Source organism: Leuciscus leuciscus, assembly GCF_965113295.1.
Source record: "Leuciscus leuciscus genome assembly, chromosome: 8".
Classification (NCBI taxonomy): Eukaryota; Metazoa; Chordata; class Actinopteri; order Cypriniformes; family Leuciscidae; genus Leuciscus; species Leuciscus leuciscus.
Window position 1 is genome coordinate 5090731 of NC_138732.1, and position 16293 is coordinate 5107023.

The 16293-nt window shown below is 37.9% G+C and overlaps 1 protein-coding gene across 3 annotated transcripts; it reads right to left on the reverse strand.

The window, feature by feature from the left end:
• Positions 1-5756: 5756 nt before the first annotated feature.
• LOC309504079 (CD166 antigen homolog A-like) lies at positions 5757-9346 on the reverse strand. 3 transcript variants are annotated; one of them, XM_082177078.1, is made up of 3 exons: positions 8938-9346; positions 7813-7877; positions 5757-7517 (listed from the first exon to the last, which is right to left on the reverse strand). In XM_082177078.1, exon 3 carries the CDS (start codon positions 7285-7287, stop codon positions 6040-6042), a length of 1248 nt encoding a protein of 415 aa, XP_082033204.1. In that variant the 5' UTR covers positions 7288-7517; positions 7813-7877; positions 8938-9346; the 3' UTR covers positions 5757-6039. The 3 variants fall into 3 exon arrangements, with proteins under 3 accessions (XP_082033204.1, XP_082033205.1, XP_082033206.1); XM_082177079.1 differs by having other exon boundaries at positions 7813-7913; XM_082177080.1 differs by having other exon boundaries at positions 7813-7861; positions 8921-9346.
• Positions 9347-16293: the final 6947 nt, after the last annotated feature.

The window sequence follows — 16293 nt, forward strand, 5'->3', positions numbered from 1 at the left end:
AGAGCATTTGAGCAACTTCCACACACTGTAGAGCCAGATATACAAGCTCAGCTGTAAACACTATCACTATCTGAATTTCTCTTTTTAATTGCTACTTCAAAATAGCTATTTCGGAACATATACTGTGGTTCCTACTTTTCCAGATTCTGGATCTTTTGATCCATCTGTAAACATTTCTAAAAAGTTACTGTATTTTTGTTTTATGTATTGGTTCAGTAAATGTTCAACTGTTGTGTCCTTATTTTCTTTAATTAGTTCTTGCACGTATGTATCTGTACAAGGCATAGGAAACAACATGGAGGCACTTCAGGTAACGGCACACTTTGAGTGTATTTCAGCTGATCTATACCCATGCTCTTGATGTTACCTTGGGTATGTTCCCAACTTTAAAGAAACACAGACTTAATCCATATGTCCTTTTAATGATATAATAATTCATATGTGTTGCCTTCTCACTTCTAGTGGCATTTCACCCATTTCAACTTTCACAGCATTCACAGGAGAAATACTAAAAGCCCCACAACACATTCTCAGAGCCTGCATCTGCATCACATCTATTTTCTTTAGTTGTGTATCCCTTGCTGTTTCATAAACCATACAGCCATAATCAATTGCTGATCTTTGAGCAATATATTACACTTTTAAAGTAACTTGGATTAAACACTTCTTAAAATGTCCCTCATCAATCTGGAATTATTTCCCAAATTATATATTCTCCCAGCTGGATGGCTTAAAATTTATATTATCAATTATAAAACTTAAAAACGACCTAGCTTCCATAAACAAATGCCTCTTGGTCTCTTATTTATAAACACAAAATAATTCTCCACACTCTTATTTGATATGGAACAATCAACTTTATACATTTCTTTTTTCAAATCTGTGTCACACTTTGAGTGTGTGTATGACAAGGAGACTAAGATGAAGAAGATAAAAGTAAACAGACTTTATTGACCAAAAGAGTATAAGCCCGACTTACACAATTGCCCCTAGGTTTTAGGATACTAATCAGGGTTGTATATTGAGCCAGTGTTTTGTGTTGAGTAATGTTTGTTGAGTGTTTATTGAGTAATTTTTAGACATAAACAGCACTTTGGCCAACTTGTGTTGTTTTTAAATGTGCTAAACAAATAAATGTTGTTTGATTGATTGACTCAATCGGCCCAATGGAGAAAACCGATCAGCCGGTGAAGGTCTCTGCGCATTACTGTCTTAATTTTGATTAAATGAAAATAATTGTTTTCATATGCATTACCTCGTTATTTCATCTGACTCCATAAATGAAAGGGTTTTAATGATATCTGTGCATCATTAAATGTGAGCGAATGTTTGACTATTCTTTTTAACTCTTTACGGAAAATAATGTCAGAGTCGATTAGAATAAAATCAAATGTTTACAATGTATTATGTCAGGTAAATGTATCATGCCAGTTTCATAATCAGTTCAAAGATTAAAGATACAAAACATCAAATGCTCTGGAATAAAGAGAGAAGATGCAATACCTTGACATTATAAAATACATGATGCGAAGTGTTTTGCTTGCACTTCACATCACAGGCTAGTCTGGGTTACAGAATCGCGCTGAGCCTCTTGTTGCATTTCATTATATAGACAGAAACTTCTTTTCACATGAAAACATGAGTTCACAGTGGGAATTTACATTAATCACCATCCCAGACTAACTGGGAGCAGAAGTTGATTTACATGGAAACATTTCCTGACTATGAGAATTTGCATTCAGAGGTTACACCTTTTGAGAGCAGGAGGACATTTGCCTGGAAGACACACCCTCCTCTCTGTGTGAGTTATCTCTAAACTATCTCTATTACCTTTTGGTTTACTTCTTTGGGAATGAGACCTTTGTACCAGTCGCACTGAGACATTTCAAATGATACCAAACATGTGTAATACTGTATGATAATCATTCACATTAAACCATATAGATTTTTGGGTGAATTTCAGGTGATCTCAGCATGAAAGAGAGATAGTGGGGGAAGTGGGAAAGACATGTAGATTTGGATGATTCTGAGGTGAGATTTGCGTCTCGAATGGTGATACTAGCTTCACAAGAGTGAACTCAAAGGTTAAATTCCTTTGTTCTCTCAGAGAATATAGCCCTCTCTTCCAGTTCTTCCAGTTTTTCCAGTCTTACAAGAGTACTACACCAAACTGAACATGAGCATTAACGAGAACCAACAACTGAGAACTAAAACACAGGCATATACAAACAAAGATGATTAGATTAACACAGGTGATACAAACAAGGAAACTGATGAGTAACCAGAAACAAACTAGAATGCAATAACCTGGGAGACAAACAAGTGGCGGGAAACTGAGAACAAATGAGACGTGTGACTGAAGGATACAAACTAAAAGTCCATGAAACTAAGAATAATCATGACAGTCTGGTATAATAATAATAATAATATAATTTTAGTGTGTGCATGATCTTTTTAATGGAGATGGTTTTCTATTTACATATGAGGAGTTTTTACAGAAATGTAAATTTCCTGTTACTTCTAAATAATTTGCCATTGTTTAGTTTTTAATGTTGTTCCCTCAGGAGTTACAGTAATACATTATTTAAAGGTCTTGAAAGAACCCTCTTCACATCTCTTTGTGATCCAATCCAAACAACCATTGGTAAGGCTTGTCTAGTTCCACATTCAAGTAATAAAAGATAGATTTTGTAATCACCAAACCGTAAATGTCTATTGGAGTAACTTAATATTGTAAACTGGAAAAATGTTTTGGCTTGCCACATAAATACCTTATTGTGAACAAAGTTAGAGAAGTATATTTCAAATTAAAATTCTACCCATGAAAAGTTAGGCTATACCTAAAGACGTTTAAATCTGACATTGATACAAAGTGTGACTTTTGTGATGTGCAAGATGAAACTATTGTACATTTAATTTTGGTACTGTAATTACACAAAAGTGTTTTGGGAAAGTTTTTGCAGGTATTTTATTGACTTACTTTCAATTTCTTTATTTTGGAAAGATGCATTGTTGGTTTTGTAAATTCAGACAAAATTTTCTGAAAAATAATTTTATCTTACACATTTATTTCTGCTCTTGGCTAAGTATCATATTCACAAGTGCAAATTCTCCAATCATAAGCCACATTTCTCAGTGAGTTGCACCAATATTTCGAAATGCTCTCTGTATCAAAAAAATGCCAAAGTGAGAAAAACACTTTCAATGATGTTCTTTTTTCAAGATTCCCAATTAGTTTATTTTTCTCTTTTTATTATTATTATTTCATTTCTATTTTGACTAATGAATCATTTAGGGATCCATGTAACAAACAAAACAAGCCCTGAAAATTGATATCAGAACACAAATTATACACCCACTTAATATTTAATCGTATTAGATGATTAATTTATTGCATTTTATAGATTTTACTGTCAATGAAACATTTGCAATGTGCTTGTAAAAGGTGTTTTTATGCGTGTTTGGGCATGAGTTTGTTGCATTTGTCTGTTCTGACCAGCAGGGGTCACCAGCGTCGAACACCTGATCGAAGCTTTGAAAAGCTTCGTTTCTCCCACTGACTATGTCTGTAGACATAATAGTAGACCGTAAAAAAGTAGGCCTATATTGTAATGCTTTTGAAAGTAATTAGCCTATAGCCTATCGTATATAATTTGCAGGCATCAGGGAGCCGCTTCAATATGCGTGCTCGGTTTTTACTTTCTTCAAGGATCTTCAAAACTGCCATTTTCTGTCTTAAATGTTTAAAGTAGCTAGCCTAGCCTATGTGGAGAAAAAAATCAAGGCTACTTAAAGGGTTAGAACAAGTTTAGAGCTTGACAGAAAGCTTCTAAAGCTTCATAATATACCGTATTATAGTAACTGTTGCTTTGGTGGAGAATGTTATAGGTTTTTTACAGTCGCTAGGACACATTTCTCAATACTTAGGTCACTTTTTCAAACCTCTTCACACAGTGAGCACAACAGAAGTATATGTGGGCTAAACTGTGGATCATTTATCATTGCTGTGGCACAAAATGCATTCAATGACTACACCTTTCAAATCACATTAATTATTTTCTCACTTCGAACCGTCAAAACTCTGTGTACCTACAGGCCAATTTGCACATGCTTACATACCGTTTTCAAAACTGTTACAGTTTTTTCCACTTGCTAACACACTAAAATGACACACAGAGAGCAAAACCTCTTCTCAAGTCTCCACACATTTGGCATGAGTGTGAAACCTCTTCTCCACAGTCTAAAGACATTTTCTGCTTTACACACATTTTGCAATTCAGAATGGTACTTTTTAAACACACTGAACACAGTTCTCTGTGTAACACACAACAATCTGACATAAAGTCACATGTTTGCCATTTCAAAACACACAAAACAGCTCCATGAGCTGATTGGCCGATACATGTGTCACCTGACCAAACACCTCAACACTTCATTGTTAACACTTCAATCTTTTTCAGTTTACTGTTTTTTTGTGAGTATATTTTTGTTCAGTCCAGTGTAAATATTTCTGCTGTGCATATGTTGCACGGACTTGAACCTGCTCTTTAAGACCAAGGAAACACACACATCAGATTCAGATTATTCACATTCACAGATCTCTGCCCACTATCACAGGTACAACACACACACACACACGCACACGCACACGCACACGCACACGCACACACACACACACACACACACACACACACACACACACACACACACACACACACACACACACACACACACACACACACACACACACACACACACAGATTCAGATTCTTCACATTCACTTCTGCTGTTCTAATCTGAACTCTGAATGTCCCAATGTTCTTTACATTTTTGCTTCTGTTTCTGCTGGTTTAACTATGAAGACAGACGCTTCATTAAGCTAATAAAGTTACTGAGGGTTTCCTCCGGTTTCATCTTAAACTGTAATAAAAATCAGCTCTGATTTCATTGAATGTGTTTGAAACAAACTTTAATGAAATTAAGTCATGATTTATGCCTTATATTGAACTTCTATAAATGTGCCTTAAAAGTTCTGCTGTGCTGTCAGCAATAAACTTATTTTGGAATCATATCCTGAATATATTTAATTATTAACCCTCGTGGACTGTTCGATTTCTGTGTACACCCTTTATGGAGCGACAAATTGACCCAAATTGGATTCAATAAAATTCCTCAAAAATCACACTATGAAAAACAACATTCAGGTACAAACTGTAAACTTTTAATATCAACATTTGTCAAACATTACAAAAACATATATATATATATATATATATATATATATATATATATATATATATATATATATATATATATATATATATATATATATGAACATATGATTAATTGGCATTGACTTTTTTGGCATATACATTTTTTTTACGGTTTCATTTTTTTTTTTTTTACATTTTATGCTTAGAAAATCCACCTGCTTGCACTGACTCAACCAAAGCTGTAATTTGCAATTAATTCTGAACACCGTGATTTATCTTTTTCAAGTGTGTTTGGTTAGGGTTAGATCACTTGACATTGTGTAGAAGTTGAAGTTGAGTTGACGCGCCCTGACATTAATAAAATAAATGTTTTTATTTTGTGTCTGTACAGTTGCTTTTGAATACCTGCCTATGAGGGTCAAATTGACCTGTGAACATCACAAGCGTAATTGTAATATTGTTAGTATATGTCAAAACACATCAGTATGTTGAAACTTTGCATGCATGTTCATGATGATAAATGAGAAAAAGCCACAAAATATCAAGAAAAAACAAAACAAAACAAAAGGTTTAATATTATTTCAGGTAGTTTGAAAAAATAAATGATAGCTCATTTTTACCATCTGTGGCTGACAAAATATTTTTCTGTATTGAAAGAAGTGTGGAAAAGCTCATTTTTAGTTCATACGGTAGTATAAAAAAACAAGATAGAACCAAGAAATGTTATTATTTTGGGTCGGTACAGTTGCCATAGAGCGTTAAAATATGTGGGTCAAATTGACCCGTGAAACTCCACTGTACTGTGGGTTTTGGAAAGCCTTCAGCCTCACAAATCAGGACCATGTTCACGCTTCAGGCACCACGATTCTTTCTGGATCACTGGAGAACCTTGAACTATTAATTCAAATGTTCGTGTCTTCTTGAGGCCAGCCATGGAAACAACACACTCATACACGCCAGAGTTGGAGAACTTCAACTTGTCAAACTTGGGCGGGCTATTCAGCTTGATATTGCCCTTTCTCCAAGATATTTGTGGTGTTCCTGAAGCCTCAACTTCTACGGTCATCTCAAAACGCTCGCCGAGTCCCTTGAAAATTTGACCAGCGGTGCTAAGAACCACATCAAGATATTCAACTGTGATGGGTACAGAAGCCGCCGACATATCCTCACTGTCCACCAGAGAACATTTGTATTCTCCAGTGCTTTCCCGGGTGACTTTGGTCAAGGTGTATGTGTTGGAGTTCTCCACTGTCCTTTTCTCTCCCTTCATGTAAAAGATGAAGCTAGAAGGTGGAGGGTTTCCGTCCGCAGTGCATTTGAGGGTCACGTCGTCACCTTCCTTAAAAGGACCCTGGGACACCACTTGAAGACTGAGCTTCTCGGTAGGGTAGTTCACAGTGAAGATAAGAGGGGAGGAAACCATGTTAGCAGACCGGATGTGTTGAATCTGACAGGTGAAACTGGCACCAATGTCTCCCTTCACTGCTGTATACTCAAGCTCAGATTTGGTTGAAGACAGTCCCGTCGCTTTATCAACATCCACAGTTGTACTGATTTTAATGGCTGCTCCATCAGACAAAAGTGGAGTTTTGTTCTTGAACCATGTGATGTCGGCAGCAGGATTGGCACTTTCAGTGCGACACTGCGCTAACTTAGTTAGTTTGCCAACGGCAATCGCAGTCGTTTGGTTTGTAATCTGAGGTCGTGATGGAAGCTTGTAAATAACCAGTTGAACAGGGTACTCAAAAATGTCATCTTTCCCCACCACCACGCAGGTGAAGGTTCTCTGATCTGCCATAGTCACTTCTCTGATGACGAGGCCAAAATCTTGTTTGATACCGACTCTGTTTTTGTAGTTCGCATCGTTTAAAAAAGAGGCATTCTGACCCACATGTTTCACCAGAATGTTGCTATCGACGTCGTATTTCCATTTAACAAACCCTTCCATGACACGGCCATTGTTGCATGGGATTTCAACATTGTCTCCATACTTTCCAGTGACAGTTTCCAAGCCACTCACTTGATTTATCAGGCATACGGTGAGCAGAGACGTTAAAGAGGCGGTACAGTGCATCTTTCGGCAGTCTGGGACTGTGTTGCACTTAATCTTGAGAAATAATATCCTTAGAGCGTCCTTACTGGATAAAGATGTGGAAACTACAGTGCGTCAATAAAATTCAAACGTTGAGGTTGTTCCCCACGTGTCTCATCTCAAGTCGAACAAGCCACCTTCTTTATGTGGACAGATGTGACGTGATGATGCAAAGACATGCTCGAATTTCCAGCGGAAATCCACCAGTACCACTGGAATTAAAAACATTATTACAAGCTTACCGTTTTGTATTGAGCTACGGCAAGCAGAGAGTTTTGAACACTGAGTGGTTATGTACTTGCTCAAAAATGTATTTTGGATCATTTTTAACCCAAAAAAGCTACGGACTGCAGCTTTAATTTAAAACTTACATTTTTACTTAAAAAATCGAAATGATCTGGACAAGTTTTTACAATCAATTAATGTTAAATGTGTGATTTAAAAAAAGTAGTGTGAAATTAAATGTAACGATTCAAATACTGTCATTTGAAAATAGTAAAATCTTACGTAGTCTTTCTCTCTTCAGGGGTGGATGAACTTTACTCTCTTTTAGATGCTCTACCTGGAGGATTCTGAAGATCATGAAGATAATTCTAACATAAATCCAACTGAATGGCAGATTAATCAGAATAAGGTTTTATTTTATAAGGTTTATATGTTTGTCAAAGTGTTGTCAGTTCCATCTTCACAAATAAGAGATCAACAGATCTTATTTAAAACATTGTATTTGACTTATTAATAACATGTACATTGCAATCTCTAGAATTCACATGTTATCTTACCAAATAACAGAAAAATTGAAAAAAATGAAAGGGTTTCAGCATTTTGAAAATCAATAGTATATGATTTTTTTTTTTTTTGGAACTGAACATGGAAGGACATCACATGACTGTCAAGTTCACTACTACTGTTTCTGTTAGTGCTTCAATCAACAGATCGTTACAGGAGGAAACAATTAATAGCTATTTAGCTCAATTTGAACAGTTAAATGTCAAATGTTACACGCAAAGAAATTGGAATCAATAAATTGTATAAAATTAAAACATATAAAAAGCATGTGACATCTTGACCCAGTTTAACATTTATACTAAGAACAACTTTTTATTATCCAGAATATATCACCCAATATGATTGTGGAATTTACATTGTATTCACAAAAGCTATCCTTATTAGGAAAGTTTTCAAACTATTGGACAAGCAAGCATTTTCATATTTGGGCCATTACTAAAATATAGACCCTAATGACAATGACTCTCGCTCTCCCCAAGTGAGAATATTGCTTTTCATGAACTGGCAGATTTGACGAGTGGAAAATAAAAAAAATACACTGGTAACACTAAAATAAGCTCTCATTTGTTATCATTAGTTCATGCATTATAACATAAAGTAACAATGAGCAATATAGCATTTATCAAACTATTCACTGTAGTTCATAAAAATGTCAGTTCATTTTAGTTCACAAGTTAATTAACTAATGTTAACAGATACTGTTACTTTTGATGATGAGATTAACATTTGAGATTAATAAATGTTGTATTCTTTATTCTTAGTTCATGTTAACTGATGTAAACTAATGTAAACAAATGAAACCTTATTGTAAATAGTTACAAACTACATGAAACTTTGACATACCTGAATAGACTTGTGATCGCAGGAGAGAATCAAACATGCAGCAAATGAAGGATGTCAAATTACCAATAAAGTTGGTGTCTAAAAACCACTTCCTCAAAACATTTACAGAAAGTGTTCAGCATACATGTGCCAACTTGACACTTTTCAGTTTTGGCCTGCATGACAGGACGATGTTGATGTTGTCATGTTGTGTTTTGGCCTGAAGCGCCACCCTCCACCTATCTACCAATCACAAAGTCAGTAGTGTTTCGGCATCCGGGTTGCCAGCTCAGCTCTAGTTACCACAGCTGCAGCTACAAACGTTCCTGCTGGATCCTGCAGCCTATCTGGCAACCTCGAGTCAGGGGGAGGGGGAGGGGATACACCACTCTACAGTAATTTGAAAGTGATTGCAGTACCAGTTTTGGCCACAATCACTGGCTCCTTTAAAGCAATTTAAAAACATATGTTGTCATAACTTATTGATCATATCATTTTTTTTTACAGTGTTAAATGAATGTGGATTAAATAATGCAGTTCTCAAATTAGAAGCTAAGGAGACACAACTGTTAATACCATTATAAAGAGTATAAAATCAGAATTCAAACTCTTGAGTAATACAACTGTCAGAAACAAGTACAGTAACTAAATATGCTTCTTAGAAGATATGCAGAGCTCAAGGCTCGAACTCCCAATAAAAATTAGGAAGGTCAACACACCCTGTCGTGGACCCAAAAATAAAAATAAACGCCTCTCCGTTTCGCAAATTCACAATATAAGGGGCATATTAAATATAGTAAACAGAAATTCTCTTCCCGTTTATGAAGGCAACGGGCCCATTAAACCCAGCTTTCTTTATTTCCCTTCTTGCCTTTTCAACGAGTGGCCAAAGTTTGTTTCTCGCCTCTTTGTCTTCCTGCGTCAGATCTTCCAAGATCCGAATTTTCTTCTGTTTCAAAAGTTCGGATTGTTTGGCCTCTGCCCATATTGCATCTCGACAAGTGCGGGATAAAAACTAAACGATGATCCGTCGCGGATTGGTGTTTCCATGACTTGGGGCCAAGCCGATGCGCGATGTTGACCATGTCCTGCAGTTTCTCTGCGGTGTGTGGAGAGAGGTTCCTGAACAGCTCGATAACGACCATTTTGTAGCTGTCCAAACCGCTGCATTTCTCATTGAGAGCTTTATTTTCCTTTTCCAACTTCACAACTTTTGTTTGCAGAGAAAGCACCTTATCCGTCACGTCCTCCACCTGCTTGTTGATAGCTTCAAGCGAGCAGGTGAGGTTACAGATTGAAGCAGTGTTTTCCTTCACCGATGCCTCGACGGAATGCAGTTTTACCAATGACTCTTCTTGTAACTTGCTAACCTTTTCGATTGCCGCTAGCAGCACAGAATTAGAGACCGAGCAGGGGACTTACTAGGAGTGTCAGGAGAGCCCCCAAATGCATCTTCTAGACGTCTTGTGTAGTTATGTGCTTTTAGATTTTCGTTGTTTGCAGAAGCCTCGACAGAGGCTGTATCCATATTTTTGTCCATGGTTGTATCAACAGAGCTACTTCACTCAGGCGTAGAAACTAACTAAAATAAACGAAAGAGGGTCCCAATAAAGGTCTTAAAAGGATATGTTGAGATTCCACTAAAAGTTATATAAAAAATTGAGCATAGAAATTCAAGCCTTAAGCACAGCACATAGCAATGGATTAGAGCGTAATAAAGTTGGTGTTAACACGGCGCCATCTTGACCCGAACTCCCTACGGAGAGCCTTGGCACTTCCTATTAGTCCCGTATTGATCTTGGTTGCAGTTCCACCAGAGTTCCACTGGAGGTGATCGCGGGCGAGCGCAGACTGAATGGGAGTCTATGAGGCTAGACGGCTAAATTTGTCTCTTTCACCCGATTGCCATTGAGAAATCTCAGATTTGATTGTAGGTTTTGCAAGTTCAACATGGGTTATAGGTCGAAAATTGAATGAACGAGTACTTATGTCCTTTCGATTTCTTACAGGTTGAGTTGTTGTTGCCCATAACACGCTAGCATTCTGCTAATGAACGCTGATTGGTCAGTGAAAGACTGATTACGACCAGAGATACCGCTTGATGGCATCGTGGCATCCGAAGCGGGACCAGAAACAAACAAAACAAAAACTCTTCTTCTAGCACGTCTATTTACCTGTGTCAGCTGTGTTGTGTATTTACCTGTGTCAGCTGTGTTGTGTGTTTACCTGTGTCAGCTGTGTTGTGTATTTACCTGTGTCAGCTGTGTTGTGTGTTTACCTGTGTCAGCTGTGTTGTGTATTTACCTGTGTCAGCTGTGTTGTGTATTTACCTGTGTCAGCTGTGTTGTGTATTTACCTGTGTCAGCTGTAGTGTTGTTTTTGGCGGCCTGTTTTACTTTTAGTTTTAGTCTAGTCTTTGTGTCAAGCTGTCGTTTTAGTTTTTATTCGTTTTAGTCACGTTCATACTCTTTTTAGTCTAGTCTAGTTTTAGTCGACGAAAACTGATGACATTTTAGTCTAGTTTTAGTCAATGAAAATTGTATTTTATTTAGTAATGCAATTCTATTTAACCCAGTCAATATAGTATTTCAAACAAGGTTATCTTATTATATTTAGGGCTGTGTCGGTGGCAGTTTGTTGGTAATGGACCAACTACCAGCGGTGGTTGGGGGGGTTGTTTAAAAAAATAAAAAATAAAAACTCGTTTTATATTTCCACACAAAGACGCGTGATATAGCCTACCACAATGCGCTTTGAGAGGGATGTGGGACACGAGCAGGAAAGAGTCCATCGATCTCTTTTCTGATATCTTCATGTTTTCAACTTGATGTAAAATGGTCTGAAGAGCGAATTTTATCCTCCACAAGGGCGAGATATTTAAGCTATGTTTGAGATTGCGCTGCCAGAGAAAGTGAAACAAAAAATCACCCGCGCGTGTGAAACGCGCTTTACAACTAAACTTGACGCGCCTTACCATGTCTATAACAAGCACAAACTGTAGAATTTGACATGCAAGTACAAATGTAGGCTATCTGTCCTACAGCATTTTCTACTTTACCACAGTAAAGAATACGAATATAATAGGCCTTATTAAAAGCGAACCAATGAAGAAACGTTTATAATCCCCTTAGAAAATGGGTGAGACGTGAGTGAAGATTTGGGAAAAGAAAGAGATTCCATGCAGGGATGAGTCACGTTTTTAGAATATTCGATTAGTTTATTTAATTATAGAATATCGAATAGGTTGTGCGACTATTCTCTAAAATAAACTCCATGTTTTCTGTGCTGATGCGGTGGTGACGCGTTCATGTAACCAGAGGGTGACGATTATGAATGTGTCAAATATATCAATGAGACATTTTAATGGAATAACTAATGGAATAATATTGTTAAATTTGCTGATAATCGGGTGACCAGATCGCAAACCAGAATTTAAAGCCGACAAAGCTATGTGTTCACGCCATAGACAGTAGCTATATAAACGGGTTCACGCACAACTCTCTCATTCGTCGTGACGTTATAACATTTCGTCTAGTCTCGTTTTGGTCAACGAAAATGAAGAGACATTTTAGCATAGTTTTTATTTTGTTAAACCACATTTAGTCTCGTTTTTATTCGTCAACGATATTGCATTATACATTTATTTTAGTCATCGTCACATGACCAGCATTTACGTTGCGTCTCGTCTCGTTTTCGTCAGGTGATAAAGGTTCGTTGACGACAATATTTCGTCATAATTTTCGTTGACGAAAGCAACACTAGTCAGCTGTGTTGTGTAGTTACCTGTGTCAGCTGTGTTGTGTGTTTACCTGTGTCAGCTGTGTTGTGTATTTACCTGTCAGCTGTGTTGTGTATTTACCTGTCAGCTGTGTTGTGTATTTACCTGTGTCAGCTGTGTTGTGTGTTTACCTGTCAGCTGTGTTGTGTGTTTACCTGTGTCAGCTGTGTTGTGTATTTACCTGTCAGCTGTGTTGTGTGTTTACCTGTGTCAGCTGTGTTGTGTGTTTACCTGTGTCAGCTGTGTTGTGTATTTACGTGTCAGCTGTGTTGTGTGTTTACCTGTGTCAGCTGTGTTGTGTGTTTACCTGTGTCAGCTGTGTTGTGTATTTACCTGTGTCAGCTGTGTTGTGTATTTACCTGTGTCAGCTGTGTTGTGTGTTTACCTGTGTCAGCTGTGTTGTGTGTTTACCTGTGTCAGCTGTGTTGTGTGTTTACCTGTGTCAGCTGTGTTGTGTGTTTACCTGTCAGCTGTGTTGTGTGTTTACCTGTGTCAGCTGTGTTGTGTGTTTACCTGTGTCAGCTGTGTTGTGTATTTACGTGTCAGCTGTGTTGTGTGTTTACCTGTGTCAGCTGTGTTGTGTATTTACCTGTGTCAGCTGTGTTGTGTATTTACCTGTGTCAGCTGTGTTGTGTATTTACCTGTGTCAGCTGTGTTGTGTGTTTACCTGTGTCAGCTGTGTTGTGTGTTTACCTGTGTCAGCTGTGTTGTGTGTTTACCTGTGTCAGCTGTGTTGTGTATTTACCTGTGTCAGCTGTGTTGTGTGTTTACCTGTGTCAGCTGTGTTGTGTTTACCTGTGTCAGCTGTGCTGTGTGTTTACCTGTGTCAGCTGTGTTGTGTGTTTACCTGTGTCAGCTGTGTTGTGTGTTTACCTGTGTCAGCTGTGTTGTGTATTTACCTGTGTCAGCTGTGTTGTGTATTTACCTGTCAGCTGTGTTGTGTATTTACCTGTCAGCTGTGTTGTGTATTTACCTGTGTCAGCTGTGTTGTGTATTTACCTGTCAGCTGTGTTGTGTGTTTACCTGTGTCAGCTGTGTTGTGTATTTACCTGTCAGCTGTGTTGTGTATTTACCTGTCAGCTGTGTTGTGTATTTACCTGTCAGCTGTGTTGTGTATTTACCTGTCAGCTGTGTTGTGTATTTACCTGTGTCAGCTGTGTTGTGTGTTTACCTGTGTCAGCTGTGTTGTGTAGTTACCTGTGTCTGCTGTGTTGTGTATTTACCTGTCAGCTGTGTTGTGTATTTACCTGTGTCAGCTGTGTTGTGTAGTTACCTGTGTCAGCTGTGTTGTGTAGTTACCTGTGTCTGCTGTGTTGTGTAGTTACCTGTGTCAGCTGTGTTGTGTATTTACCTGTCAGCTGTGTTGTGTATACCTGTGTCAGCTGTGTTGTGTGTTTACCTGTGTCAGCTGTGTTGTGTATTTACCTGTGTCAGCTGTGTTGTGTGTTTACCTGTGTCAGCTGTGTTGTGTAGTTACCTGTGTCAGCTGTGTTGTGTATTTACCTGTGTCAGCTGTGTTGTGTGTGTACCTGTGTCAGCTGTGTTGTCGATGCCTCGAGAGAAAAGAAAGTGCAGAGCGCGAAAGCACCAAAGTGACTGAAGGATTGCCGTAAAGCAGTATCTCTGGTCGTATGATGTGTATGACGTCATTGACATTTTAAAAGACTTTTTGAAGCAAATAAGTGACTCTAAAAAATCTAACACCCAGCAATGTGTAATTTCTTTGCATCTCCTTTCGAATACAACATTCAAATTACTAGACAACAAATTATATCCTGAGAAAAGTGGATTTTGAGGGGTATAGCGTCATAGACCTCCATTCATTCTGCACTCGCCTGCGAGCGCCCCCGCATGGACAGAGACGTGTTACTGCAGCCAGTCCAGAAACCAGAAGTAACCAGAGAGTGCCAATTCTCTTCCTATTAGACATTCTCTGATATAGTTCAGTTCAGTTCAGTAACAATAACACGTAATATCCTGCAGAGGGCAGTGATGATCTATTTCAGATCAACACACGATATTACCCAACTTTATTTTCTTCAAGTAACCGGCTGTGTTTCAATATCTGTGTGTAGTTTTTTTCCTTCTTCATGAAGTTGATTTTCTTTAAGAATATTGGCAGTCCTCATTGACATTTCCATTCATGTCATAATCATTTAGATATTTTGAAAGCAGTCAAGCTCTGCTCAATAAAACTAACCATAATTTCAAGCACAGAGAGACGATTATGTTTTTTAGTTTATGTACATGTACACTCAAAAAAAGTGTCTGCTAGATGACTAAATGTTAATGACTAATCTAGATGTGTGTGTGTGTGTGTGTGTGTGTGTCCTGTTCTGTTCAGTGTGGTCTGTGTATTAATCTAATGAGCTCTAATCAGCATTATCTTACTGGCTCTAATTAGACACACACATTTTTTACATCAATGCGTTTGCATATGAATGCATTTACTTTCAGATGCATATTTGTTTTTCTATTTTTCTGTGCAGACTTTAGACTGCTTTTGTTTAATATTTGAGATAATATTTCTATAACCCTTTAACCCCAAACCTGCTTTTTCATCCATTGAAATGTATTTCATGTCATTTTATTTTATTGTATAATATGCATTTCTACATTTTATTAAGCCGTTTTCCTTAATTGGCTGATTTCAGGTTTTACCTTCATTCTGGGTTCATTAGTTCCTCACAGTTTAGTCAAACCCTGAATCACACACACAGTTGTTTGTCAGTCTGATCATTGTTTGCTAATGTTGGACTGTCTGGTGTTTCTCTGCAATTAGATTCTGTCAGACACACACACACGCACACACACAACCACGCACACACACACACACACACACACACTCTCACTGTGTGTTTTAAAGCTTTGCATGGACAAGCTCCTGGTTATGTTTCTGATCTTATTAGTTTCCATCGTGCAAATGAACTTACAGTTGAATGCGAATTGATGATGACAATGCAGAATTTAAATGCGCACCTCAACTCTTCTGTTTCCACTGAAACTGGATCAGGAGCTCAACAATATTCAATAGTAGATATTGATGGTTGGCCTGCTGCAATAGCCAAAACTTTGGACACTCGTGCCAATGCCAAACATTGATTTCAGTGGTACCAACAGTGCAAATATTGGGCATTGGTCAATGTGAAACATGTATAATTCTCTGATGAGTCCACCTTCAGTGTCTTTCTCACATCTGTGAGAGTTACGGTCTGGAGAAGAACCAAAGTGGCTCAACACTCGACTGTTTCTGTCCAGAGTGAAGCACAGCAGTGGATCAGGGACGGTGTGGGCTGAATATCATGGCATTACTGTGATTGATGGACACGTCTCTGCCAAGAACTACTGAACCGTTCTGGAGGACCATGAGCACCTGATGCTTCAAACGTACCCTGAAGATGGGGCCGAGAATCCACATGATAACACACCAATACACACAGCAAGACTGAGAGGTTTGATGAACATGAAAGTGAAGTTGAACATCAAGATCTGAATATTATTGAGCCTCTTTGGAGTGTTTTTGGAGAAGCGAGTCAGAACATGTTTCCTCCACCAGCATCATATAGTGACCCGGACAGTGTTCTGGAAGAGGAATGGAT

Bases quoted from the DNA above. Each gene is read 5' to 3' on its own strand.
- LOC309504079 (XM_082177078.1), bottom strand. From the start codon at position 7,287: ATGCACTGTACCGCCTCTTTAACGTCTCTGCTCACCGTATGCCTGATA.